The sequence below is a fragment of the Mobula hypostoma genome, chromosome 2 (assembly GCF_963921235.1).
Source record: "Mobula hypostoma chromosome 2, sMobHyp1.1, whole genome shotgun sequence".
In the NCBI taxonomy this organism is placed as follows: Eukaryota; Metazoa; Chordata; class Chondrichthyes; order Myliobatiformes; family Myliobatidae; genus Mobula; species Mobula hypostoma.
Window position 1 is genome coordinate 169,529,892 of NC_086098.1, and position 27,208 is coordinate 169,557,099.

Genomic DNA, 27,208 nt, shown 5'->3' on the forward strand with positions numbered 1-27,208 from the left:
ATCCAAAATACGATACGAATTGACAATAAACTGGACTGGTCAAAGAACACTGAGGCTGTCTACAGGAAGGGTCAGAGCCGTCTCTATTTCCTGAGGAGACTGAGGTCCTTTAACATCTGCCAGACGATGCTGAGGATGTTCTACGAGTCTGTGGTGGCCAGTGCGATCATGTTTGCTGTTGTGTGCTGGGGCAGCAGGCTGAGGGTAGCAGACACCAACAGAATCAACAAACTTGTTCGAAAGGCCAGTGATGTTGTGGGGATGGAACTGGACTCTCTCACGGTGGTGTCTGAAAAGAGGATGCTGTCCAAGTTGCATGCCATCTTGGACAATGTCTCCCATCCACCACATAATGTACTGGTTGGGCACAGGAGTACATTCAGCCAGAGACTCATTCCACCGAGATGCAGCACAGAGCGTCATAGGAAGTCATTCCTGCCTGTGGCCATCAAACTTTACAACTCCTCCCTTGGAGGGTCAGACACCCTGAGCCAATAGGCTGGTCCTGGACTTATTTCCTGGCATAATTTACAAATTACTATTTAACTATTTATGGTTTTATTACTATTTATTATTTATGGTGCAACTGTAATGAAAACCAGTTTCCCCCGGGATCAAAAAAGTATGACTACTACTACTACTACTACTACTACTACTAAATCAGGGTGAAAGGAGGCATGATGTGTGAACCGAAGATCGAAGCCCGAAGGCCAAAAGCTGAAGTTGGCGAGTCTGGAAGTTGAAGCCTTGGGTCTGTGGGTCTGCTGGGGGCAGGAGGCCTGGTAATAGCCCGTTCTGCGATTGGAGCCCTGACTGTGAGCGGGGGTGCATGAGAGGGAGGAGAGGGATTTGGTTTTACTATCATTGTTGCTTGTGTTTCTCTGCAGAGCATTGTGGGCAACAGAATGCGTGGTGACACCTAAGCTGTGTTGGGTGCGAATGCAAACAATGAATTTCTCTGTATGTCTTGCTGTATGCGTGTTGAATAAATAAATCTGGTGGTACCAACACAACATTAAACACCTCAGGCAAGGATCCAACCTGCATCTTCTCCTGCAGGAGAAAGGAGGAGGACGGCAATACAAGATTGTCAACTATAGGGCTTTTCTCTTTGGGATGAAGGCGTACAGGAGAGAGGTGATAGATAGAGTGGACAGCCAGTGGCAATAGAGGGCAAAATTTTAAAGTGATTAGAGTGGAGGAAAACACAGGTGGGAATCCAGAGGAAGGTTTTTCAGACAGCGCTGCCGGGGTGGGAGGGGTGGTTGGAGAGGACGATAGATTGTTAGAGACATTTACAAAACACCTAGGTAGGCAGATGGATAAAAGAAAAATGGATGGCTATATGGGAGGGAAGAGTTAGATAGATTTTGGAGTGAGTTAAAGGATTAGCACAACATCGTGGGCCAAAAGACCTGCGGTGTTCTATGTTCTATTTTCTGATAAATCCAAAAGGGAGTTCCAGAGAGACTGGAGAAATAGTGAACTCAAAGGAGAGTGAAGATGAACGGTGAAGGTAGGTTTGTGGGAAGGCTGGTAAACGTGAAGGGCAGGGACAAAGGAGCATTAGTAGAATGAAGAGTGGGAAAACCCAGGTTCTGTGTTGAGGATACATAAAACCACAGGAGGAGGCCATTCAGCCTATACGACCCATGCTGGTTCTGAGCTGAAGTGTCTCTCAGTCGCATGAACTAAAGAGATGTTGCAGAGGCTGGATATCCAGAGTAACACACCAGACATGATGGAAGAACTCAGCAGGTCAGGCAGCATCTATGGAAATGAATAAACAGTCGGCTGCCTGACCTCCTGAGTTCCCCCATCATTTTGTATGTGTTAATCTCAGTCCCATTCCCTGTGCTTTCTTCCACAGCCCTGCACATCATTGTCTCAAGCACCTATCCAATTCCCTATTAGAAAACCCCTGAATGTTTCCACTGCATCCACAGGCAGTGAGCTCCTGATTTTAACTCCTCTGCCTCGAGTCAACAGAAGATTTCTTTGCCTTCCTCAAAGCATGAGCACAGATCTTTAAGTCTGAATGCTTGGCTAGTGGGAGCAATTTTCCTCGATTTGCCCCATTTAGATTCATCATGGCCTTGTGATTCAGTGCAATTTGTGTAGTTTTTGTTCATTTAAGATTTTTTTTTGCATTCAATATATATTTTTGCCTCCGCTGTGCACGACATGCATTTTGAATTATACTTTATTAACTTATTTGTGGTAATGTTTTGTTTTATGTGCTGTGAGTGATATATGTTGTGTGGGTGCATCGTGGCGTGGTCCGGGGGAACATTGTTGCATTTGGTTGTGTAAACATACAATCAGATGACGACAAACATGAACTTGAACTATTTTTTTATATCTTGAACATCCCCATTTGTTCAGCTTCTTGTGCAGTACAGGGATTCAGGAAAATTGTGACAAATTCCAATTTACAGTTATATTTATGAACAAGTAACAGATTCTTCATTGTACACACACACACACAGTAAACAGTTCACATAATCATTTTCGTTCCAACATGCACTGATTACATCTGTGGCTGTTTCCAAAAATTAAATCTCCCCTTCCCTCCCAAGAGCAAATTCTATACAGTATTAGAGTTTACTTTATAGGGCAGACTGGCACATGAAACCATCTGATAGCCACGTGTCCACTGGTACCACTTTGCACACTGGTTTTTTGTCCATCTTGTGTGGGGTTTTTCATTGATCTATTGTGTTTTTTTGTGTTTACTGCAAACGCCCACAAGGAAACTAATCTCAGGGTTGTAAATGGTGACATATATGTACCTTGAACTTTGAACTCTGGCATCCTTGCTAACAGTGAAGTGTACCATGGAACATAAGCGTGACACAGTGTTGAGCAGTAACGTATGAGATGTTCATCAAGTTAAATGGAGGTATAACAGCACGGAAAATGGAAACAGGCCTTTTGGACCCACTGAGCATAATAATCTCGTTTTCCTTTTTCATTGCCCCCCCGCCAGGATTCTGCCACTAACGAGACTGCAAGGAATCATAGAGTTGTGGACACAGCCTAGCCCATCACACAAACCAGTTTCCTTTCCGTAGACTCTGTCTACACTTGCAGCTGCCTCAGGAAAGTAGCCAACATAAACAAGCACCCTTCCCACCCTTGATGCATTTATCAGAATCAGGTTTATAATCACCGGCATGTGTCGTGAAATTTGTTAACTCATTTATTGTAGTTTGGTAAATGGTGAGGTAGATTTATGGCCTTTCATCCCTCCCCTTTCCATGGATTTCTTTGTTTTTATGGCTATCTGGAGAAGATGAATCTCAGAGTTGCATATTGCATACATAATTTGATAATAAATGAAGCTTTGAACCTCTGAACTTTGAACCATTACTTTAAAACACCTGGTCTCATCATGGATGCCAGCATTTATTGCCCATCCCTATTCAATGCTGACAAGGTGGTCCTTACTGTCCAGCTGCAGTCCTCCTCAGGAAGATAGAGGAACTGGGGAGGAAAGTCAATGACTAAGACCCAGTGACAATGAAGGGTATATCTCCAAGTCAGGATGGTTGGGCAACTTGGGGCCAACCTGCAAGAGGCACTATTGTCCTGTACCTGCTGCCCTTTGACCTCCTAAGTGGCAGAGGTCACCGGTTAGCGCAAGTAACGGCAGTTCACCTTGTAGATGCATTGCACTGCAGCCACGGTGAATTGGTGATGAGGGGAGATCAGTGCTGAAGAAGGTATTTGAGATGACAATCGAGCAGGCTGCTTCATTCTTGCTGTGGCAGCTGTGGCCATGCATACTCCAGCAAACATCTGGGCTCTCATTTCTAACAGGACTTGATAGAGGTATACAAGATGATAAGAGGCATGGATCCAGCGGATGGCCAGTGCCCTTTTCGCAGGGTTGAAATGGCTAATAAGAGGGGAGCCTAACTTTAAGGTGATTGGAGGAAAGTTAAGCGGGGGAAGTATTTTACACCGAGAGGGGTGAGTGTTTGGTGAATACAGGGGTGGTAGTGGAAGCAGATACATTAGGGACATTTAAGAGACTCTTAGATAGACACATGGATGATAGAAAAATGGAGGGCTATGTAGGAGCGAAAGATTAGATTGATTGTAGATTGATTATAGAGGGCTAGTAATTTCTAAGGTAGGGACATGTTTGGCACAACTTTGTGGGCTGAAGGGCCTGAGTTGTGCTGTAGATTTTCTATATTTCTACGTTAGACTACGTTACAAGGTCGGCACAACACTGGGGCCAAAGAGCCTGTACTGTGCTGTACTGTTACATGCTCTAGATATGTTCTAGGATTAAGGCCAGGGTGCCATTTTATTTGGAAGATGCTGGCCTGTTATTTTTCTCGAGGTTGCAGGATTTACATGGCCACTGGCTTAAGGAGGCCACTGCCTCGTGCACTGTTATCCACAAGACTGCTCAAGGGCTTTTAATTATGGGTGCAATGGTAGCTTAGCAGTTAGCACGATGTTATTACAGTACAGCTCTGGGCATACCAGAGTTCAGAGTTAAATTCTGGCACCATTCTATAAGGAGTCTGTGTGTTCTCCCCCATAGAATGTGTGGGTTTTCTTTGGGTGCTCCGGTTTCCTTCCACAGTCCAAAGATGTACCGGCCACGTGAGTCGGTCATTGTAATTTGTCCCGTGATTTGGTTAGGGTTAATTGGGTTTGTCAGGGATTGCACGGTGTGACTCGAAGGGTCAGACTGGCTTACTCTGTGCCGTATCACTAAATAAAAATAAAAATATTTAAACAGGATATGATTTGCTAGCTGCCTCGCATGAGATTAGTATGTCAGGCAAACAGCCCTGCCACACTGGAGTCTATGTGGTTGAGGGTGCTTTAGGTGGGGCGTGTTCTGTAGCCTCCCCTTACCAGCAACATGTGGTGTCCATCAGCAGAACGGCTGAGGACCCACACCTGGAGTGTCAAAGCAGGTCTAGTGAGCTGCAAACCGTTCACTGGTAAAACGCTCTCCTTTTTTTCCCAATGTTACACAACTGAGAATGTCTCTCAGTCTATCAGTACTCCCTGGATCTAATCTGTGAACTGTTCCAATGGGATCACCTCGATGGCGACAGATTTGCTACAACACCAGCCACATTTTCATAGGGTTTAGTGAAAAGAATCCTCCTGGAGCTGCCTCACAGATTGACCTCCCTTCCGTCCCCACCCAGCTCTTTCCAGCACAGATTAAGCCCTGACACACTTCCCCATCTGTCTGAGTTAGGTAAGGTAGTTAGTGGTGGCTGTATTGCACTAAATGTGTTCTATCTGTCAGCCTTAGATATTGGCACCAGATTCCTCGAGGAACTGACTCTCGATTAACTGAATCTCATTGGGGCCGTTGTGGTCAGTTGGTTAATTGTAAGCTGCACTGATGCTCTTTTAGCTTTGGCAGCAGTTTCACCACCACGGAACATCTTCACCGACTCCCTACCGATAGCTTATGGCATCTCGACTGCAAATGAGAATACCAGGAAACCAACTGTACCTGCTGCATTCAATATGGTTCAAGTCCCAGTGTGCACCTTGTACTGGTTGCCTGGCAACACAGACCAATGCTACCTACAGCCACAGGACTCTACCACCATATCCTCGTACTGTTTGTACACCACATTATTGGCTGAGTCTATGTACAAAATACTAATGGGGCTTAGTTTCGTCGGTACGCAGCAACTTGGCGGGGTAGATTCTGGGTCCATAGAATTCATGAGCGTCTGGATTATGGCATGGTTTGTGGGCTCCAAGTGAGAGCGGAGGGGGAAGTCGCAAACCCCCTCACAGTGATATGCTTCATAGTCCAACGGTGCAATGATCCAGTCATCCCAGCCCATCTCCTTAAAGTTCACATGGAGAGGTCTTCGTGTGCACCGTGGCTTAGTTTTCTTGCCTTTAGACTGGCGACTTGTGTGAGGGGCTCTCCTCTTTCTTCTCTGATTGAACAGGAACTCGTAAACTGTCTTGTCGTCCTGCCCGGACCTGGCTTTGACCTCGTTGAAGAACAAGTCCCGTTTTTTGGTCCTACCAGACACGAGTAGCAGAGCCTTTTCTTTGGTCTGCCGTCCCACCCTGCCAAAGCCCAAGCTTCTCAGATCCACTGTCCTGCCTCTATCCAAAGCTTCCAGCTCAAAGCAAAGTTGTGTCAACAGCTGGTCCTTCCTGGACGTACGGAAGAGCTTCCAAATGTTAAAGACCTCCCACTTTGGTGCGTCCAATGGGTCAACAGACCGAGAGTCAATAACAATGGGTTTCTGCCTGTCCGAAGGGCACTTGGACAATTGGAGAGTGTACACATTCCCTGGAGTCCGCACTCTCCTCCCATCCACCGGCCTTGTTCTCAGGATCCGCAGCTCTGCGCCCAGCAACCCTTCCTTCTCCATTGCACTGATGTTGAAGATGTACTTCTGCTTCCTCACAAAGGGGTGGCGATCATCTGGCAAAAGAGAAGAAGACAAATCAGTTATACGCGGGATTCTGGAAAGCCAGAGTAATACACAAAATGCTGGAGGAACTCAGCAACTCAGGAAGCATCTATGGAGAGGAATAAACAGTCCACGTTTTGGGCTGGGGCCTTTCATCAGGACTCAAGACAAATCTGTTGATGCTCAGAAAGGAATTAATAATTGAATTAATGAGGTAACAGTACATTGTAATGAAGAATTAGACCCTCTGCTTTTCCATTAGACTGAGTTCTCATAGTACAGATTGAAAAACAGACTATCACCCCCACAATTAGTAGTCAATACTTATCCCTCATTCACCACCACGGAATATGTTACATTATGAGATGGTCATCTTGGAGCTATCTTACTGGAATTGGAATGGGTTTATTACAATCACATGTACCAAGATACAGTGAAAAGCCTGTCTTGTATACTGTTCATACAGATCAGATCATCACACAGTGTACCGAGATAGTACAAGATAAAACAATAAGAGGATGCAGAATAAAGTGTTACCGCTACAGAAGAAGTGCAGTGCAGATCCACAATAACAAGTTAGATTGTGAGGGCTAGAGTTCATCTGATTCTTCCCTCCCACAAAGCTCTCCACGTTTTTTTTCATCAATTCTCTTATCTGAGAGTCTCTTAAATGTCCCTGATGTATCTGCCTCTACAACCACCCCTGGCAGGGCATTCTACGCACCTAGCATCCTAGTAAATCCCCTCTGCACCCTCTTTAAAGCCATCACATCCCTCCTATGATGAGGAGACCAGAACTGTACCCAATACTCCAAGTATAAGGCAACACACACAAAATACTGAAGGAACCAGCAATACTTGTAGGCTGCCCAGCAGAATCCTCACCAACTCGATTTGACGCAAATGAAGCACTTCACTGTGTGTTTCAATGTACAAGTGACAAATAAAGCCAATCTTCTGTCCTTTTAGGAGATAGTGTATCTGATGCAATAATTATATATCTACAAAGCATTTAGACAGACACTTAAATAGATAAGGCATAAGGATGCAGACCTACTGCGGGCAACTGGGATTTGAACAAATGGGAAGAAAAGTTGGCATGTTCTGTATGTGATTGGCTGAAGGGACTGTTTCAAAGTTCAAAATCCAAAGTAAATTTTTTATCAAAGTAGGTATGAGTCACCTGAGATTTACTGTCTTGTGGGCATTTGCAGTAGAACAGAGAAATACAATAAAATCAACAAAAAAATCACACAAACAGCCAATGTGCAGAAGAAGAGAAAATGTGCAAATATAAAAAAAATCACAAATAATAAATAAATAAACAATCAAATAAATAATAGTGGAAACATGGGTTACAAAGACTGTGAAAGGGAGTCCATAGGTTGTGGAACCAGATGTGGTGAGTGAAGTTATCCACACCAGTTTAGGAGCCTGATATCTCTGTGCTATGACTCGTTATGACTGACTGGTTTTGATGTACAAGTGATGCAATTAGGCTCACATCAAATCCAGAGCATGTGCCCTTCCCACCATTGCCCAATTCATTGATTGGCACTGCTGCCGCAATGGAATATAGCAGTATCTTTGAAAAATTCAAACTGTGCAAACTAACAGCCTTCTCTCAGTCTTAAGAGTTCTCTGGTGCATTGAGAGACGCTCCCTTAAGAACAGTGGTCAGAACTATCCAAGTGTAAAGTTATCCATGTGAGTGACTGGAAGACGTAAACAGGCAGAATGTTACAGTAAATGAAAATTAAAAAAAAACAACTGCAGATACTGGAAATCTAAAATAAAAACATGTGGAAAATAAAACCATAACGAAATGGAAATACTCCTTATGGACTTAGCCAGTTCCTTCATGAATACAGCTCTCCCTACCGTTAGCGACATCAACAAGAGATGATTCCTCAGGAGGGTGACAACCATCATCAAGGACCCCCACCATCCAGGCTGTGCCCTCTTCTTGATGATGCCATCAGGGAGGAGGTGAGGAGCTTGAAGACCACTTCTCAAGGTTCAACAACAGCTTCTTCCCCACTGCCATAGGCTTAAAACTCAGATAATCCAAATTGGGTTATTAAGGATCTTGAGGAACATCTGAAGGGTTAACTAAGTTTCAACCACAGCTCCCCCGCCTCCCCAAACGGTAGCCCTGGTGTAGAATGTGTCTGGGAGCCGTGGAGCCGAGTGGTTTAATTTGACAGAAAGCCATCCTTCCCTGTGGTGAAATGCTTGGTTTTACTTTCTGGTTGAAGGACCACAGTTCACCAGTAAAACAGGCTGTTGCCTACTTGACACAGCACCACAGTTACGGGTTAGTAACAGCACGCAGTTTTTGGAGGTGATGTCAGTGGAGGTACCTCCTGCCTGTAAGACCCTGCTTGTAAACTATTACTGGGGCAATCTGCACGCATTCCATTATTTGGGACTAATGGCTGAGCAGGGAACGGAGTCCACCACAATCTGAATGTTTTCCATTGACCTGCCAACCATTATGGCAAATCAAAGGGACAATGCAGAATGGATCACATTACATAATTCTTTAACTCAACGTTGACTCCAGACCATTTCTTGGCCTTGTGGTTGCTACCCTCTCTGACAACATCACCACTAAGATGTCTACTAGTGTCACAGTGCATTGGGGAAATCACAGACCTCATTCACCCGTTATTATGGGGATATTCTGAGTCAGTGGAAGCTAAGCATTGCCACACATTCCAGCACCAACATAACGTGCCCACAAGGGCATAGCTTTCAAGATTCAAGATCGTTTCCAGTTCATGAGTGTAAAGGAGAATTAAATAATTGTTACTTGGAATCTGATGCAGCACCAAAAAAAAAACCAGTATAAGACAAAGAACGCGATAATAAAAACCAATAAATATAAATAAACAAGAAAAAATCTGCAGATGCTGGAAATCAGAGCAACACACACAAAATGCTGGAGGAACTCAGCAGGCCAGGCAGCATCTGTGGAAAAGAGTACAAGCGACGTTTCAGGCCGAGACCGTTCGGCAGGTCTGGGAGAAAAAGCTGAAGAGTCAGAGTAAGCAGGTGAAGGGAGGGGAGGAAAACCCAATAGGTGATAATTGAAACCAGGAGCGGGGAGGAGGTGAAGTAAAGAGCTGGGAAGTTGATTGGTGAAAGAGATACAGGGCTGGAGAAGGGGGAATCTGATAGGAGAGGACAGAAAGTATGTAAGAAAGAAAAGGGGAAGGAGCACCAGAGGGAGGTGATAAGGTGAGAGAGAGAAATGAAAATTGGGAATGGTGAAGGGGGGATGGGTATTACCAAAAGTTAGAGTAATCAATGTTCATGCCATCAGGTTGGAGGCTACCCAGACCGAATATAAGGTGTTATTCCTCCAGCTTGAGTGTGGTCTCATCGTGACAGAAGAGGAGGCATGGACTAACATGTTGGAATGGGAATGGCAAGTGGAATTGAAAAGGGTGGCCTCTGGGACATCTTGCTTTTTCTGGCGGATGGAGCGTAGGTGCTCAGTGAAGTGGTCTCCCAATCTGCACCGGGTCTCACCAACATACAAGAGGCCACACTGGGAGCACCGGATACAGTAGATGACCCCAACAGACTCACAGGTGAAGTGCCACCTCACCTGGGAGGACTGTTTGGGGCACTGGATGCTGGTGAGAGAGATGGTGTAGGGGCAGGTGTAGCACTTGTTCTGCTTGCAAGGATCAGTGTCAGGAGGGAGGTCAGTGGGGAGGGACAAATGGACAAGTGACTCGCGTAGGGAACGATCCCTGCAAAAAGCAGAAAGTGGCGCAGGAGGGAAAGATGGGATTGGTGGTGGGATCCTGTGGAGATGGTAGGAGTTACAGAGAATTATGTGTTGGGCGTGGAGGCTAGTGGGGTGGCAGGTGAAGACAAGAGCAACCCTATCCCTGGGGTGGCGGCAGACGTGCGCGAAATGGAAGAGATGTGGTTGAGGCAGCATTGGTAGTGGAGGAAGGGAAGATCCTTTCTTTGAAGAAGGAGAACGTCTCCTTAGTTCTCAAATGAAATGCCTCATCCTGAGAGAAGATGCGACAGAGACAAAGGAACTGACAGAAGGTTATCACATTTTTACAAGTAACAGGGTGGGAAGAGGTATAGTCCAGGTAGCTGTGAGAATCATGGTTTATTAGATTAGATTAGATTAGATTCAACTTTATTGTCATTGTGCCGAGTACAGATACAAAGCCAATGAAATGCATTTAGCATCTGACCAAAAATGCAAAGAATAGTGTTATTTACAAAATAACTGCGAATAAAAAGTATGTGCTACAGCACACAAATATAACAGTACTGAGACAGTACAATATGGGTGCAATACTGCTTAGTGCTGTGATGTGAGGTTCAGCAGGGTCACAGCCTCAGGGAAGAAGCTCTTCCTGTGCCTGCTGGTGCAGGAGTGGAGGCTCCTGTAGCGCCTACTGGATGGGAGGAGAGTAAAAAGTCCATGGTTAGGGTGAGATGTATGCTTTTCGCCCTGTCCAGGCAGCGTTTATGGTAGATGTTCTCAATGGTGGGCAATTGGGTGCCGATAATCCGCTGGGCAGTTTTCACTACACGCTGGAGTGCTTTGCAGTCCGATACGGGACAATTGCCATACCACACTGAGATGCAGTTAGTGAGTATGCTCTCAATGGTACAGTGGTAAAAGTCCGTCAGTATCCTGGGACAGAGGTGAGTTTTCTTGATGCTCTGCAAGAAATAAAGGCGCTGTTGTGCCTTTTTGACCAGGATGGAGGAGTTCAGGGACCAGGTGAGATCCTTGGAAATGTGGACACCAAGGAGTTTGAAGCAACACACAGCAATATGTTCCAGCATCTGCAGAATTTCCAGCATCTGCAGAATTCCTGTTGTTTAAGGAATTTGAAGCTTGATACATGTGCCACCACAGCTCCGTTGATGTAGATGGGGACGTGAGTGTGGCTCCTAGCATGCCTGAAGTCCACAATGATCTCCTTGGTCTTCTGGGTGTTAAGGGCCAGGTTGTTGTCAGCACACCACACGGCCAGGTGCTGGATCTCGTCCCTGTAGGCCGTAATAGACATCGTAGATAAGCTGTCTCCAGAGATAGAGACAGAGCGATCAAGAAAGGGGAGAGAAGTGTTGGAAATGGACCCGATAAATTTGAGGGCAGGGTGGAAGTTGGAGGCAAGGTTGGTGAAGTTGACGAGCTCCACATGGGTGCAGGAAGCAGTACCAATGCTGTTGTTGATGTAGCATGGGAAAAGTTGGGGAGCGATACCAGTATAGGCTTGGAACATAGACCATTTCACATAGCCGACAAATACATAAGATAGCTTGTATATATAGTATATAGATTGAGTGTATGTCTATAAAGTGATGCTAGGCACAGGAGTACATGTACATAAGGTGACTGACAGAAAATGATAAAGTACTGATGTTGGGGGGGTGGGGTGTTGGGGTGGGTTAGTGGGTGAAGAAACAAGGAAACTTTTTAAAGCTTCTAATAAACTGATAGAGGGTTTTGATAATGTTGCTTGTTTACTTACACAGAGTGGCCACTTTATTAGGTATTTGTTACTGCAAATATCTAATCAGCCAATCATGTAGCAGCAATTCAATGCATAAAAGCATGCAGACATGGTCAAGAGGTTCAGTTGTTGTTCAGGCCAAACATCAGAACGGGCAAGAAAGGTGATCTTAGTGACTATGACTGTGGAATGAATGTTGGTGCCAGACAGGGTGGTTTGAGTATCTCAGAAACTGCTGATCTCCTGGAATTTTCAAGCACAAAGGTCTTTAGAGTTTGGTGTGAAAAACAAAAAAAAAATCCAGGGAGCAGCAGCTCTGTGGGTGAAACTGCCTCGTTAGTGAGAGAGGTCAGAGGAGAATGGCCAAACTGGTTCAAACTGACAAGAAGGCGACAGTAACTCAAAGAACCATGTGTTACAACAGTGGTGTGTAGAAGAGCTTCTCTGAATGAATGCACAGCACTTCGAACTTTGAAGTGGGTGGGCTACAGTAGCAGATCACGAAAATATACTCAGTGACCACTTTATTAGGTACAGAAGATATCAACAAAGTGGCCACTGACTGTGCATCAACATCTCCTGCAGGTGAAATTCTACCCTGGTTGCTTGTTACACTTACAGTAACTATGAACACCGGGACACCATTGAAAGGAGATGTGCTGGACAAATTCTTTACCTACAGAGTGGTACGTGTGGAATGTTCTGGCGGGGGTGGTGATAAAGGCAAATACAAGAGAGATGTTTAAGAGGCTCATAGATAGACACATGAATACGTAGAGAATGAAGGGATGTGGAAATTGTGTGGGCAAAAGGGATCCGTGTTCATTTAGTTAGCTCAGCACAACATTCTGGGCTTAAGAGCCTGTTCCTGTGCTGTTCTGTCCAAAATAGATTCTCTCTAAAGACCACACTAAAAGATTTTTCTTCCCCTCCCCTTCTTCTATTCACCACTCTGACCCCTTACCTCTTCTCACCTGCCTATCACCTCCACCAGGGTCCCTTCCTCCTTTCCTTTCTCCTATGGTCCATTCTCCTCTTCTATCAGATTCCTTCTTCTCCAGCCCTTTACCTTTCCCACCTGCCTGGCTTCACCTATCACCTTCTAGATTGTCTTCAGTCTCCCTCTCCCCCCACCATCTTATTCTGGCATGGTCCTCCTTCCTTTCCAGTCCTGAAGAAGGGTCTGAGCCCAAAACATTGACTGTTTTTTCATTTCCGTAGATGCCCCCTGACGTGCTGAGTTCCTCCAGCATTTTGTGTGTGTTACGAAAGGATTATTGATTGCTGTGTAAGCACTCCAACTATTTTGAATGATAAATCTACATGCGATTGCAGTCAGCCTGTGATGTAAATGGATATTATACACAGGATACTAAAGTTTCCTAAACTTTGCTCTTAAAAAAATAAACCAGTCATACTGCAATCTCACAAGCCTTCGGCTCAGGAAGGAAGCCTCTCCTATAACACCACCACTGAATATTTTTTTAAAATAGTGTTCCTGGCAAGGCTGGTCTATATTACCAATGTCTCACCTCCACCAGAGAAGGTGGTTACTCCAACTCAGAGGCCTCTTTTATTAACGCAAAAGTTACATTAGGGTAGATCCAATTATTGAGAGCAGGACCTTAATGAATTTCATAGGGAACACACATAAAGTGCTGGAGAAATTCAGCAGGTTAGGCTGCATCTACGGAGGGGAATAAACAACCTCCCCCTCCTCCTCTCTTCTTCCATTTCTCATTCTTGCCCCCAACTTATACCTCTTCCTTTCTCACCTGCCCATCACCTCCCCTGCTGCCCCTCCTCCTTCCTTTTATTTCATGGTCTACTCTCCTCTCCCATCAAATTTCTTTTTCTTCTGCCCTTTACCTCTTCCACCTATCACCCCCAAGCTTCTTACTTTATCCTCTTTCCCCCACCTACTTACATTCCCCTTCACCTGGTCTCACCTGTCACCTGCCAGCTTGTACTCCTTCTCCTTGCCTCTCCTGGCTTCTGCCCCACCCACTTCCTTTCCAGTCCTGATGAAGGGCCGTTGCCTGAAGTGTCAACTATCTATTCCCCTCAATAGAAGCCGATTGACCTGCTGAGTTCCTCCAGTATTAATTTGTTGTGGGGAACTGGATTCACTCACTCAAAAGAGTGTTGCTCAAAATGTCCCAGCTCACACAACCGATCCTGAGAAGGCATGTCTCTGGTGAATCTCCTCTGCACCCTCTCTAAAACTTCTACACCCTTCCTATAATGAGGCAAGCAGAACTGAATACAATTCTCCAAGTGTGGTCTAAGCAGGGCCCTGTTGATTTGCAACATTACCTCACAGCTCTTGAATTCCTTTCTCACCCCCCTCCCTCCTCCACCTTCGCTGCTTGACCTGCTTAATTCCTCCAGCAGATACAAGAGAAACGGCAGAGGCTGGAAGTCTGGACCAACACACATAAAATGTTGGAGGAACTCAGTGGGACAGGCATTTTCTTCCATAGATGCTGCCTGGCCACTAAGTTCCTCCAGCAGTTAATTTGTTGTGGGGAACTGGATTCAGCCATTTGAATCCCTCCAACATGTGCACTCTGTGGCTACTTTATTAGGAACACTTGTACACCTGCTCATTAATGCAAATATCTAGTCAGCCAATCATGTGACAGTAACTCAATGCATAACAGCATGTTGACATGGTCAAGAGGTTCAGTTGTTGATTGTCTGATGAGATAATTGCATCAATGAGCAGGTGTACACATTACCTAATGCTACCTTAGGTACCTAATGCTACCTAAGGTGTACAGATGTACCTATATGAACAGCAGTGTGATAATGAACAAGCAATCTGTTTTTTTTTTCAGTTGATGTTAACTGACAGATGTGAGTGATGATAAACCTGATTCTGATATGGGTCTCTATTGTGGACTGAGAGTGGGAAGGGACAGGGAGAGGGGAAACATGGTTGGGAAAAGGGGAATGGAGAGGGGAGGGAGCAGAAAGCACCTGAGAGACATTCTGTAATGATCAATAAGCAAATTGTTTAGAATCATAATAACTTTGCCCGGTGTCTCAGGGTTGGGTGTGTCTGCACCCATATCAACCCCTGCCCCTAGCGGTCCTTCTCTGCCATCTGTCAACACCCCTCCCACGGCACTCCACCCTTTCCATTCCAAACGTCCTTTGCTCCTGCCAAGTGTAAAAAAGTAGTGAGGTACTGTTCACGAGTTAAATGTCCATTCAACAATCAGATGGCAGAGGAGACGAAACTGTTCTTGAATTGCTGAATGTGTGACTTCAGTCTCCTGTACCTCCTTCCTGACGGTACAATGCGAAGAGGGCTTATCCTGGGTGACGATGGTCCTTATAGATGGACACTGCCCTTTCGAGGCATTGCTCCTCAAAGATGTCCTGGATATTAACCAGAACATCAAAAAAAGCACCTTCTATCCTCCTGAGAGGGCAGATAGGGCCTCAGTTTAATACCTCAGATGAGAACCCTTAAATCTGAACAATCACCTTTGTATCAGATGGTAAAATTTAAAAGAACTCCTGCTGCAAATCAGTCAGAGGACAGAAAAATTGCTTCTCAGAACCTCCTTGAACATTCAGAATTATTTTTATTGTCACTGAAGTATGAGGAGAAAGTTGTTGTTTTCTGGCAACAGTACAGTGTGAGACATAAACAATTACTACAAAGTCAATAAAGAAATAAATAAATAGTACAAAAGTGAAATTGTGAGGTAGCATAACATGGGTTCATGGACTATTCATAAATCTGATGGCAGGAGGGGAAGAGGCTGTTTCTAAAGATAATGCAACATCAGAGGGGAAGAACCTGCTCATAAAACATAATACCAAATCCCCATCAATCCCCAGCACTTCATAGTCTCTTGGCCAGGACCATGGGGGAGCCAGCGGGAGGAGTGCAGAACCTCCTCAGCGACAGGATAGTGTAGCGTTTGGTGTCACACTATTATGGTGCCAATGACCCGGGTTCAATTCTGCCGTTGTCTGTGATTGAACGCCGATCACTGGTGCTATGCTAGCCGCTATGCTACTGTGCACTCTGCCCTAACCTGACTGTAACCCGAACATCACAGTCCTGTCTATATAGAGAATGTTTATGTTCTTGATTACCATCAGCTTTGTAAATATTGAAGGTCCTTTCTGTGATTGCTGTATGAGGAAGAGATTTCCAAAACCATTATCCTTCAATAGGAAAGGTTTCATCGCAGCTGTCATTTGCAGTTGTACGTGACAAAGGTGGGGCCCCACACCTGGAGTATTGTGTTCAATCACCTTGCTATAGGAAAGACAAGCCCACTTCTCCTTACTTCGATCGGGGAGGAGGTATAGTTGCTTTCCAATCTGTATGGGGGGAGAGGCCACCGCACAAGATTGTAAAAAGCTGCAGAAAGTTGTGAACATCATGGGCACTAGTCTCCCCAGTATCCAAGACACCTTCAAAAGGCGATGTCTCAAAAAGGTGGCATCCGTCATTAAGGACCCCCATCACCCAGAACATTCCCCTTTCTCATTGCTACCCTCAGGAAGGAGGTACAGGAGCCTGAAGACACACACGCTACTTGCCCTCTGCTATCAGATATTCCTAGCTGTGAATCCCCCATCATGCTGGAGCCTCACCAACCAGGACAAGACCTACCCTCATGGTTACCATCACGAGGAGGTACAGGAGCCTGAAAACACTCACTCAATATTTCAGGAACAACGTCTTCCCCTCTGCCAGCCAACTTCTGAACGGACAATGAACCTCACTATAGTGAGCATTACCTCACTATAGATTTGGCCCTACTTATTTAATTTATTTTATATACATATGCTTTTTATGTATTCCACTGTACTGCTGCTGTAAAGTAGCAAATTTGATGACATACAGCAGTGATATTAGATCTGATTCTGATTCTGAAAAATGTTACTGAACTGGAAAGAGAGACTAAAAGATTTACAAGAATGTTGCCACAACTTCAAGGACTGGCTTACAGGGAGAAGTTGAAAAGAGCAGAATGTTTTCCTTGGAGGGTAGGAGAATGAGAGGTGATATTACAGAGGGGTATAAGTTCATGAGGGGCGCAAACAGGGTGAATGCACACCATCTTTTCCCCAGGATAGGGGCATTAGGAACTAAATGGTAAGGGTAGAGTGAGAGGAGAGATTTGAAAGGAACTTGGGAAGCAACTTTTTTTACACATGGGGTGGTATAGTCTGCCAAAGGAGGTGGTTGATGCAGGTATATTAATAACATTTAAAAGATACTTGGAGAGTTACATTGATACGAAAGGTTTAGATCGGGGTTCTCGGACCTTTTTTATGCCATGGACACCTACCATTAACCTTGGGGTCCATGGGCCCCAGGTTGGGAACCCCTGGTTTAGAGAGACCAGGGCAAATGGAGCTTGGTTGGATGGGGCTAGGTCAGCATGGATCAGTTGGGCTGAATGGTCTGTTTCTATCCTGCATTATTCTATGACTCTATGACATCGCTGTCTGAAACGAGTGAGCACTTGCTTTCAAAAATGACCCTTACTTCAGGACTCTCTGACAAGCAGCAACATTGACTTCACATTAACCCTGCCAAGACCTCTCAGGAAGAAATGCTGCCAAATATCCCTTAGAAAGCCAAATGAATGACAGGACATGGATTCTTACCACTACCAGATGGGTCCATGGAGTCTACAGAGTCTGTCAGAGACAAGCACAGTGTCCACGTCTCAGCATTATCACTGGGAACATGGGTCTGTTGGACAAAGACTCTCCCAGTTTAGCCCTGGAAAAGATGATGAGTGGACGTGGAGAAGATGTTTCCTATAGTGGGTGGAAATAGAACCGGGGGACACAGCCTCAGAAGAGAGGGGCATCAATTTACAACAGAGATGAGAAGAAATTTCATAAGACAAATCTGTAGAATTTTTTCCCCTAGGATGGCTATGGAGGCCAAGTCATTGAGTATATTTAAAGCAGAGGTTGATAGGTTCTTGATTTGTCAGGGTGTCAAAGGTTATGAGAAGAAGGCAGGAGAATCGGATTAAGAAGGTTGACAAATCAACCTTGATGGAATGGCAGAGCAGACTTGATAGGACAAATAGTCTAATTCTTCTCCTGTAGATTTAGAAACACGGCTCAGATGAGGTGGAAGGTAGCAGTCTTCTCCCCAGGGTAAGGGTGACCAAAACTAGGAGACATGGGTTTAGGGTGAGGGGGGGAGATTTAAAATGGGACCCGAGGAGCAACTTTTCACACAGAAGGTGGTGAGTATAATGAATGACCTCCGAGAGGAAGTGGTTAAGACGGGAACAATAGTCTCATTTAAGAAACATCTGCAGAGTCTCGTGTTTATCATCTAATAAGCACCTGGAAAGGTACATGGAGGGATGGGCCAAACGCAGGAAGTCGGGACTAGCTGGGTGAGCGCCCATGTTTGCATAGACTAGTTGGGTCGAAGGCTCTATACATTAACTGGGACAAACCTGCTTACTCTTTCCTCTACTGCCGAGGTAAGTGTTGCTCTGTGGGACATGGACACAAAGTAGAGAGTATCCAGTACCACGGGCAAATCCGTGATGTAATCACTTTGTCAATTGCATCATCAGATCCGTCCATCTGAAGGATCTTGAGCTCCTCTTAGTGGTCTGGATGTGGAGCAGCAGCACCACAAGGGCTGGGTGTAAACCGGGTCTGTATCGTAGCGATTACATTACTGTGATCGGACCAGTAGCTCAGATCCAGGGACCAAGATCAACGCTCACCAAAACCGCCTGAGGAATTTTAAAATGATCTGGAATCAAACTGTTACCACAAGACTAGCAGATCTTTGGAAAATCCCATTTGGTTTACTAATGATCCGGAGGGAAGTTAAACTGCCAAACCATAAAATCATAAGACATAGGGACAGAACTAGGCTATTCAGCCGTAAGCCCATAAGACATAGGAACAGAATTAGGCCATTCAGCCCATCATGTCTTCTCCGCTATCCTATCATGGCTGATTTAATTTCCCTCTGAACTCCATTCTCCTGTCTTCTCCCCTTAATCTTTAACATCCTGACTAATCAAGAACCAATCAACTTCTGCTTTAAATATACCCAATGACTTGGCTTCAACAGTTGTCTGTAGCAATGAATTCCACAGATTCACTACCTCTGGCTAAAGAAATTTCTCCTCATCTCTGTTCTATATAAATTCTGTGTGTGTGTGTGTGTGTGTGTGTGTGTGTGTGTGTGTGTGTGTGTGTGTGTGTGTATATATATTGTAATTTATAGTTATTTATTATTTTGTATTACACTGTACTGCTGCCGCAAAACAACAAATTTCATGACAAATGCTAGTGATATTAATCCTGGTTCTGATACTCTCTCTGATTCTTTTGTTTTTTAGTTCCTGGTTACACAGAAGACCAGCCTCCATTGGCGAGGGAAGGGCCAGCTGTAGAGGTTGTAAATGGGCTTATTTGTCGTTGGTCACGCTTGTTGTTGATATGCAGAATGTGGGGAGTACATGCAGTCCATTACCACAGAAAGTAGTTGAGGTGAGTACAATAAGTGCTGGCACATAGACAAGGTGGAAAAGTAGCATAGTGGTTAGCACAACGCTTTACAGTACCAGCGACTGGGGTTCATTTCCCTCCTCTGTCTGTAAGACGTTTGTTCGTTCTCCACATGGCCATGTGGGTTTCCAAGATTCAAGATCTGAGTTTATTTATCACAAACACACTGAAATATACTGTGAAATGCTGTGTTTGCATTAACAGTCAACACACCCATGGGTGCCTTGAGGACAGCCCACAAATGTTGCCACATATTCCAGCGCCAAAATGGCATGTCCAAAGAGACACGCAGATTAGGGTTAGTCAGCTATCGGCATGCTTTGTTGGCACTGGTGACATGGCAACTCCTGTAGGCTGCCCCTGGTCCCTCCTTGGACTGTGCTGGTCGTTGACGCAAAATGATGCATTTCACTGTATGTTTTGCTGTCTAGGTGACAAATAAAGCTAATATTTACAATGATAATATCTAAAGGACACTTGGATAGGATAGTCATTTGTATGTTGATAGAGAAGATTTAGAGGGATATGGGGCAATTACAGACACACAGGACAACTGAGCTGGGCTAAAGTCAGCATGGGTGAGTTGGGCAGAATGGCCTATTTGTACGACGCATCACTCTATCGCCCTAACACCGATGATTTTCTGTTACTCACTTCTTGCATATTTATTTATTTAGAAAAGATACAACAGAAAACAGTTGCAATAGTCTGCACCACCCAGCATCCCATCAACTTAATCCTAGCCTAATCGCAGGACAATTCACAATGATTAATTGACCTAATATTGACCTCTTTGGACTGTGGGAGGAAACCGCAGCACCCGGAAGAAACCCACACAGTCACGGAAAGAACGTACAAACTCCTTACAGACAGTGTCAGAATTGAACTCTGATGCCCCGAGCTGCAATAGAATCACGCTAACCACTATGCTACCATGGTATAGATGGGATGAGAAGATTACCTTATGCTTATAATGACGCAGAAGGCCATTTGGCCCTTCAGCTCCAAGGAGAACTATCCCATCAGCCTTGCTCCCCCTCTCCTTGCCCTGTCACAATACAAATTATTCTCTCTCAGACACACCAAATAACCCCCTCCCCCCCCCCCCAGTTGACTGTCTGCCATTCACCTACACCGCGGGTAATTGCAGGACACATTGACCTATCAGCGCATCTTTGGGACGTGGGAGGAGAACAGAATTTCAGTAGAAAACCATGTGTTCACACTCGGCATAGAGAGACTCGAGGTCAGGATTGAGCCCAGGCCCCTGGAATGATCAAGTCGCGGAAGAACCTACTGCACCACTGCCACAGATTGACAGGGATTCGATCATTAAATAGCAACTGTTCTGAGTTAGCTGCACCTGTCCTCCATCCTGTGTTGGGCACCCTTGGGTGAGAACATGTCTGAGTGTGATCAAAGACACTAAAATTTACAGGGACCTTAAACAAATATTTCCCGCTCCTTCTGCTGTTATAAGACCTTTAAACGGACCTCTTGTATGATAAAGGTGAGCTCTTGATCGCACAATCTTCCTCATCAAGGCCCTCGGATCTTATTGTCCAGCTGCACTGCACTGCACTTTCTCTGTAATATTCTGCATTCTGTTATTGTTTTTCCTCTTGTACTGTCTCATTACACTTACGTTTACAATTACCAGTCTGGACGGCACGCAGAGAAAAGATTTTCGCTGTATCTCAGTGCATTTGACAATAGTAAACCAGTTCAATTCCAATTCCACCCCTTAGGTGAATTAATCTCGAATAAATCAATCCTGGACTGTTGGAAAATAAATCCTCTGGTGCTCCAGCTTCAGGAGTTCAGCCCAGGGTTAACAACCCTGACTGGTCAAGCAGCAATGAAGAATCCTTCTACATCTGAGTGCAATGTATTCCTGAGTCTCCAGCTGGAACTTGCATGACTGACTGTAGTGATAACCAAGAAGAAGCTACTAGCATGATGAAGGAAGACCACCACTGGGACAGATAGAGACGGGGGTCCTTCATTGCTTCTCTAAACACCAGCAGGTGTAAAAAGCAACAATAAGAAAATTCTGGGTGGCATTTAAACTTTCCCTTGTCGATTTCAACCTTCCTGAATATTACCCCATTTTCTACAAAGGGTCAGTTAAAAATTCAGTACATGTGGTATCAATGAAACATGAACCACAGATAAACAAGCAATCTGCTGGAGGAACTCAACAAGTCAAGCAGCATCTGTGGGGAGAGAGGGATTGTTGACATTCCTGGTTAAAACTCTGCATTGGGACTGGGTGTGGGGTTTTGAAAGAAAATGCCAGCAATTCCTCTTCCCTCCAGGCGCTACCTGCCCAATCAGTTCCTCCAGCAGATTGTTTGTTTCTTCAGATTCCAGCATCTGCTGCCTCCTGTGTCTCTAGGGCCAGGAACATCCAGGCCCCATTCTGCAGAACCTGAAGATCTGGGTCTTGCAGCATGGTGGCCTTGAAAATTATCTTCAGCTCCCCAACCAAAGAGGACAGTTTCAACTTCGATCCTGAACAGGTAACCGATCATTACTAGATTATCTCTCGAGCTTCAGGTAATTTTTCTTCTCCCCTCCCCTCCTCTTCCGTTCCCCACTCTGGTTCCCCTCTCACCCCTTCTCTTCTCCTCACCTGCCTATCACCTCCCTCTGGTGCCCCTCCTCCCAGGATCCACTCTCCTCTTGGTATTAGATTCCTTCTTCTTCAGCCTTTACCTTTTCTACCAATCACCTCTCAGCTTCTCACATCATCCCCCCCACCCCCTGCCACCTTTCCCCTCACCTGGTCTCACCTATCACCTTCTAGCCTGCACGCTTTCTCCTCCCCCCATCTTCTTATTCTGGTTTCTTCCCCCATTCCTTTCTATTCCTGAAGAATGTTGACTTTTTATTCATTTCCATAGATGCTACCCGAGCTGCTGAGTTCCTCCAGCATTTTATGTGTGTACTCTGGATTTCCAGCATCTGCAGAATCTGTTGTCTTTTTGATCATACTAGGATTGCATTTAACTGCAGCAGCCATACAAATACAGGTCAGCCTCCTCAAAGACTTTCCACCATTTACAAGGCAAAAGTCAGGAGAGTGGTAGAATCCTCTCCACTTGCCTGGATGAGTGTAACTCCAACAAGACCTGCAAACTTCAGACAAGGCAGCGCATTTGTTTGACACACAGTATCGCCAGCTGAGCTCCCACCCCCTCCACCTCAGACGCACCCAGGCTGCAGTGAGCATTATCTACAAACGCTCTACAGCAACTTATCAAGGCATCTTTGACAGCTTCCCAAACACATGACGTCTACCACCAAGAAAGATGAATGCAATACATCAATTGCTCTCTCTCTCTCTCTTTCCCTCTCTCTGTTTCTCTTTCTGTCTCTTACCCCCTCTTTCTCTCTCACACAGAAACAAGTAGACACACACACCCACACATACACACAACTCCAGTGTGAAAATATGGTTTTCATTTTTAGAATAGTCTGTAAAATGGGAATGATGAAACTTGCATGGGTTACTGGTTCTGCCTGCGGATATTATTTAATAATAAACAATCCAATCTTTAACAGCATCATTAACATGTCCGAACATCTTGCAAGATTAACCTTAAGCCATTTTGATGGATCTTGAGACAGGTGACACAGAGCTTGATCAAAGAGGTCAGCATTGCTTCTTAAATGAGGAGACAGAGGTAAGATAGGGCTTATTCCACAAAAGTTGCTGACCCTAAACACCCACTGATTTCACATTTGTTTTAGCCAATGTTAACTCTATCCAGGTTCCTTAAGGTTCTCATAGTCGGGGGAAGGTAGTGAGGGTAGGCTCCTCCCCTATTAACTGCTCCCAGCGGCGAGCATCTCAAATAGCCTCTGATAACCAAGTCCAGCTCCTGGCCTTCACATGTGCCTTAGCTATTAAGCCTGGTCAAACCATTTCTACAAGCGGAAAGGGCAAAGGTGGGTTCTTGTTGCCTTAAAACTATTCTTACTAACAGGAGAAGGGGCAAAACCAGTCACTTCAGGCAGATGGGGCTCATCAGCCGTAGTTGGCAGCTCATCAAGGAGAAGGAAAATTCTGATCTCATACTTCCACTGTCTTGCAGGTATACCCACTCATTGGGAAGGCTCCAGGAATTAACCCCAAGGAAATATCCAGAGCTGGAGTCCCCAAGGCAGCCCTACGTTGAGTTCAATGCTGACTGACAACTCTTGTGACACTGCTGATACCAAACTATATCAGTCTCTGCTTGCTCTCCATCGTACTGCCCTGGCTTGCTAGGACACAACAGCCATGGACAACTCTGACCAATGGAGGGCCTCAACTCTATCCAAATCATCTGGTCGGCGGCCATGAGACCTGAACAGGTGACATGTCACCGTGGAAACGGATACCACTGCACACAAGCATCTTTTAGTTCTTTGTTTTTCATTATCTGGAGAAACAAGGGTCAAATTAATGTGTGCGAAGAGAGCAAAGAGAAAGAGGGAGAGAAGAGGGTAGATGCAGAAGGAGACAGGGAAGGGAAGGAGGAGATGGGGAGAATGAGAACAAAGGGAGAAAGGAGAGAGATGGGAGATGAAGAGGAAGGATAGAGATGGCTTCAGTTCAGTTTAACCTCTATCTAACTTTTCATGTTGGCCCCGCAACCTCTCACCTGTCAGAATAAGACAAGGCTTTGCCCAACCTGACACTCCTCCCCCCACACACAAACTCCTGCCTCTCCACCACTCTCACCCCAGACCCTCTCATGCTCTGCCTCCTCCTCACTCTAGAAGCTCCCCTTCACCCCCACTCCCCCCCTCCACCATTCCCTGCCCCTTGCCCTGACATGGGCCTCTCCTTCTGCCCTCCACCGGGTCGGTGCAGGTTTCTCCTGCGTCCACCCCGACTACTGGTGCTTTGCAACCTGCTCCGGTGAAGCAGAAGGATGGGTCTTCACGGGAACGCCAGCTGTGGTGGGGCAATCATCCGGGTCATGGTAACCAGCGCCTTCCCCGCTCCAATCAGCCAGCTTCTGCTGGGTGTAAGATATGGGGAGACATTCAAAGAAATCTTAGCGCCACAGGTTGCGTCAAGGTTTCTGCAGTCCAGTCCAAAGACAGTCCGCGGGACAATTCGCTTTACACTGCCCCAACCCACTCACCGCCGCACCCTGGGCTCCCGGTGACGCGAACGCACCGCCATCAGCCAGAGTCCAAGCGCAAAAAGCGGCTCACTGGAGACGGTCAAAGGGTGGTCTTTTGCCCGGGGGGGGGGGGTGCGGAGGGAGGTGGAATGATTAATCTCTGCCGGCACTCAATGAGCTCCATCTATTTGCCGACAAAGTTGGAGCTGAGGAAGATGAAAGGTGTCTTAATAGAGGTGAATAAAATGGTGAGAGGCGTGGATTAAAGTGGTCAGCCAGATACTGAGATACTTTTTCCCAGGGCGGAGAGGGCATAATTTTAAGATGACTGGAGGAAAGTATGGGAGGCGGGGGGTCAGAGATAACGATTTTTACCCAGGGTATATAGAAAGCCCTGTCGGTTTGGTGGTAAAAGCACTTCCATAGACTCTTACATAGACACTTGGATGATAGAAATTGAGGGCTATGTGGGAGGAAGGAGTCAGATTGATCTCAGAGTAGGTGGAAAGGTTGGCACCGCATTGTGGGCCGAAGCGCCTCTTTTGTACTGTAATGTTCAATATTCTTTGTTCTATGTAACGATACCCACACTCAGTGAGCCTTGCAACAGTTAAGGAAGAAATTGGAAGAGCGAAGAGTCAGTGTTAACACTGGCCAGTCCCTGTTTAATGCCGACCGCCATAGATCCTCATTCCACCATTAAACCCCAGCAAAAGGTATCTCTTCTGTATTGCGGCCGCGTCCCCCGCGACTGACCTGCGCTCAAACTGCGGTGTCAACCGGCATGACCGATTGTCCCGGCTACACGGGAGCACCGGAGAGGGTCGGGGTTGGGGGGGGGGGAGGTGAGAGAGCTGGGCTTTTGTTACTGAATTCCAGGCACCCAGCGTGTGGGAGATGGGGTAGATGGGGTGACCATCCCCGTTATTTTCGGACCACAAGCCTTCCGCGATATCCGGGCACAGCAGACCCACAGAGAGGTTAGAAGAGGCGCGAGAAGCGGTGGTTGTGGTCTTAGCCCGAGATCTGGGCGACCCGGGGGGGGGGGGGGGTCGCCTCTCGATAGCGAGTGTCCAAGTTACCCCGGCTGGGCGGCGACCAGCCCCGGGGCTTCCCCTCACGATTCCGGTGCTGGGGAGAATTTTTCCTCTCACCAACTCCGGCTTGTTTAAGGGCAGCCTGGAATTTACCTCACACTCAGACCGGCTATCCTCCCTCACCTGCCCCGAGTCCGAAGGATGGTGTGTCGTGTCTCCTCTCCTCAGCCGCCAGCCAATTCCACTGTGTAAATTAAACTGCCGGATCCCGGGTTACAAAGCGGGTAAACAGAGAGTGTCGGGGTCCGCCAAGATTTACCAAATTAAGTTTAACATAGGGCAGAACTTTCTAACAGTTGAAGACGATGTCTGTATCGGCCAGTTCCCGAGAGAGAGAGAGAGAGAGAGAGAAAGAGTATGTGTGTGAGAGGGAGAGTCTATGACTATATGTGCTCGTAGTATGTCAGTGTGTGTGTGGTGTGTGTATGTGTGTGGGTGTGTGTGAGAGAGAGAGAGAGCGTGTGTCTATCACTATATGTGCCCCTAGTATGTCAGTGTGTGTGTGTGTGTGTTTGTGTGTAAGTGTGTGAATGTGCGTGCGTCTGTGCGTTAGTGTGTCAGCGTGCTATTGTGTATCCGTGTGACATTGTGCGCGCGCGCGTGTGCCAATGTGTGTCACTGTGTCTATTAATTTGTACGTGTGCGTGTATCCGCGTGTCACTGTGTATGACCATGTTACTGTAAGTGTGTGTGTGTGTGTCTGTGTGTGTGACGGTGTGTGTTAGGGTGGACATTCTACCACCCCCTCCTCCCAGCCCCGCGCCTGAACCCCCCGATTCTCACCTTGCCCTCTGTCCACGAAGCTGGTGACGGTGTTGGCAAGCGCCGCCGGCTGCTGCAGGCTCCCGTTGAAGCCGCTGCGCGAAGTGACGGACAGCATCTTGTAGAGGAACAGCATGTAGTCGTGAGGGGTCACCTGCGGGCTGCCACTTGCCCCCTTCAGGCGCCGCCGGCCGCCGCCCTCTCCTTTGCCTCTCTCCCCCTCCCCGGTCCTGCCGCTGCCTTTGCCCCTGCCGGCCACCGCCGCCCTAGCTCCTGCTGTCGCTCTGCCGAGCCCGGCGCTCCATCTCCCCGCTCCGAGGTTCGGCCCCCTCTCGCTGGGGTTCCTCTTGCCTGGCGCAGCTCCGGCGATGCCCTGTCGGAGCCCGGGCTGGCTCTTGCGGGACGGCTCGGAGCCGGTCAGGTTCCCGAAGCAGCCGAGGTAACAGACGAAGAGAGCGAGGTTCCTCAGTAATTCCATGCTCCGTTTTGGCCGGGGACAGATTCTTCCAGCTGCGCATGCAACGGCTCCCAAAACTCCCAGGCAAACTTCTTCACAACTTTCCTCCGAACTTTGTCAGTCTGTCCCATAGTGGAATTTTGTCACCCGCACACAATCCCGGATCCTTTCAGACTGCGGAGGACCCAGACTAACAGGGGCAGAGAGAGAGAGAGAGAAGGGGAAAAAAACACTTCCCTCGCTCCTTCCCCAGGCCGGGATGACTCAAGCTCGTTTAAATCCCATATCCGAG

At 46.4% G+C, this 27,208-nt stretch overlaps 1 protein-coding gene across 1 annotated transcript; it reads right to left on the reverse strand.

The window, feature by feature from the left end:
- Nucleotides 1–2,359: 2,359 nt before the first annotated feature.
- gdf5 (growth differentiation factor 5) lies at nt 2,360–27,208 on the reverse strand. The gene is made up of 2 exons (XM_063041045.1): nt 26,481–27,208; nt 2,360–6,442 (listed from the first exon to the last, which is right to left on the reverse strand). The coding sequence occupies exons 1-2, from the start codon at nt 26,935–26,937 to the stop codon at nt 5,571–5,573; spliced, it is 1,329 nt and encodes a 442-aa protein (XP_062897115.1). The 5' UTR covers nt 26,938–27,208; the 3' UTR covers nt 2,360–5,570.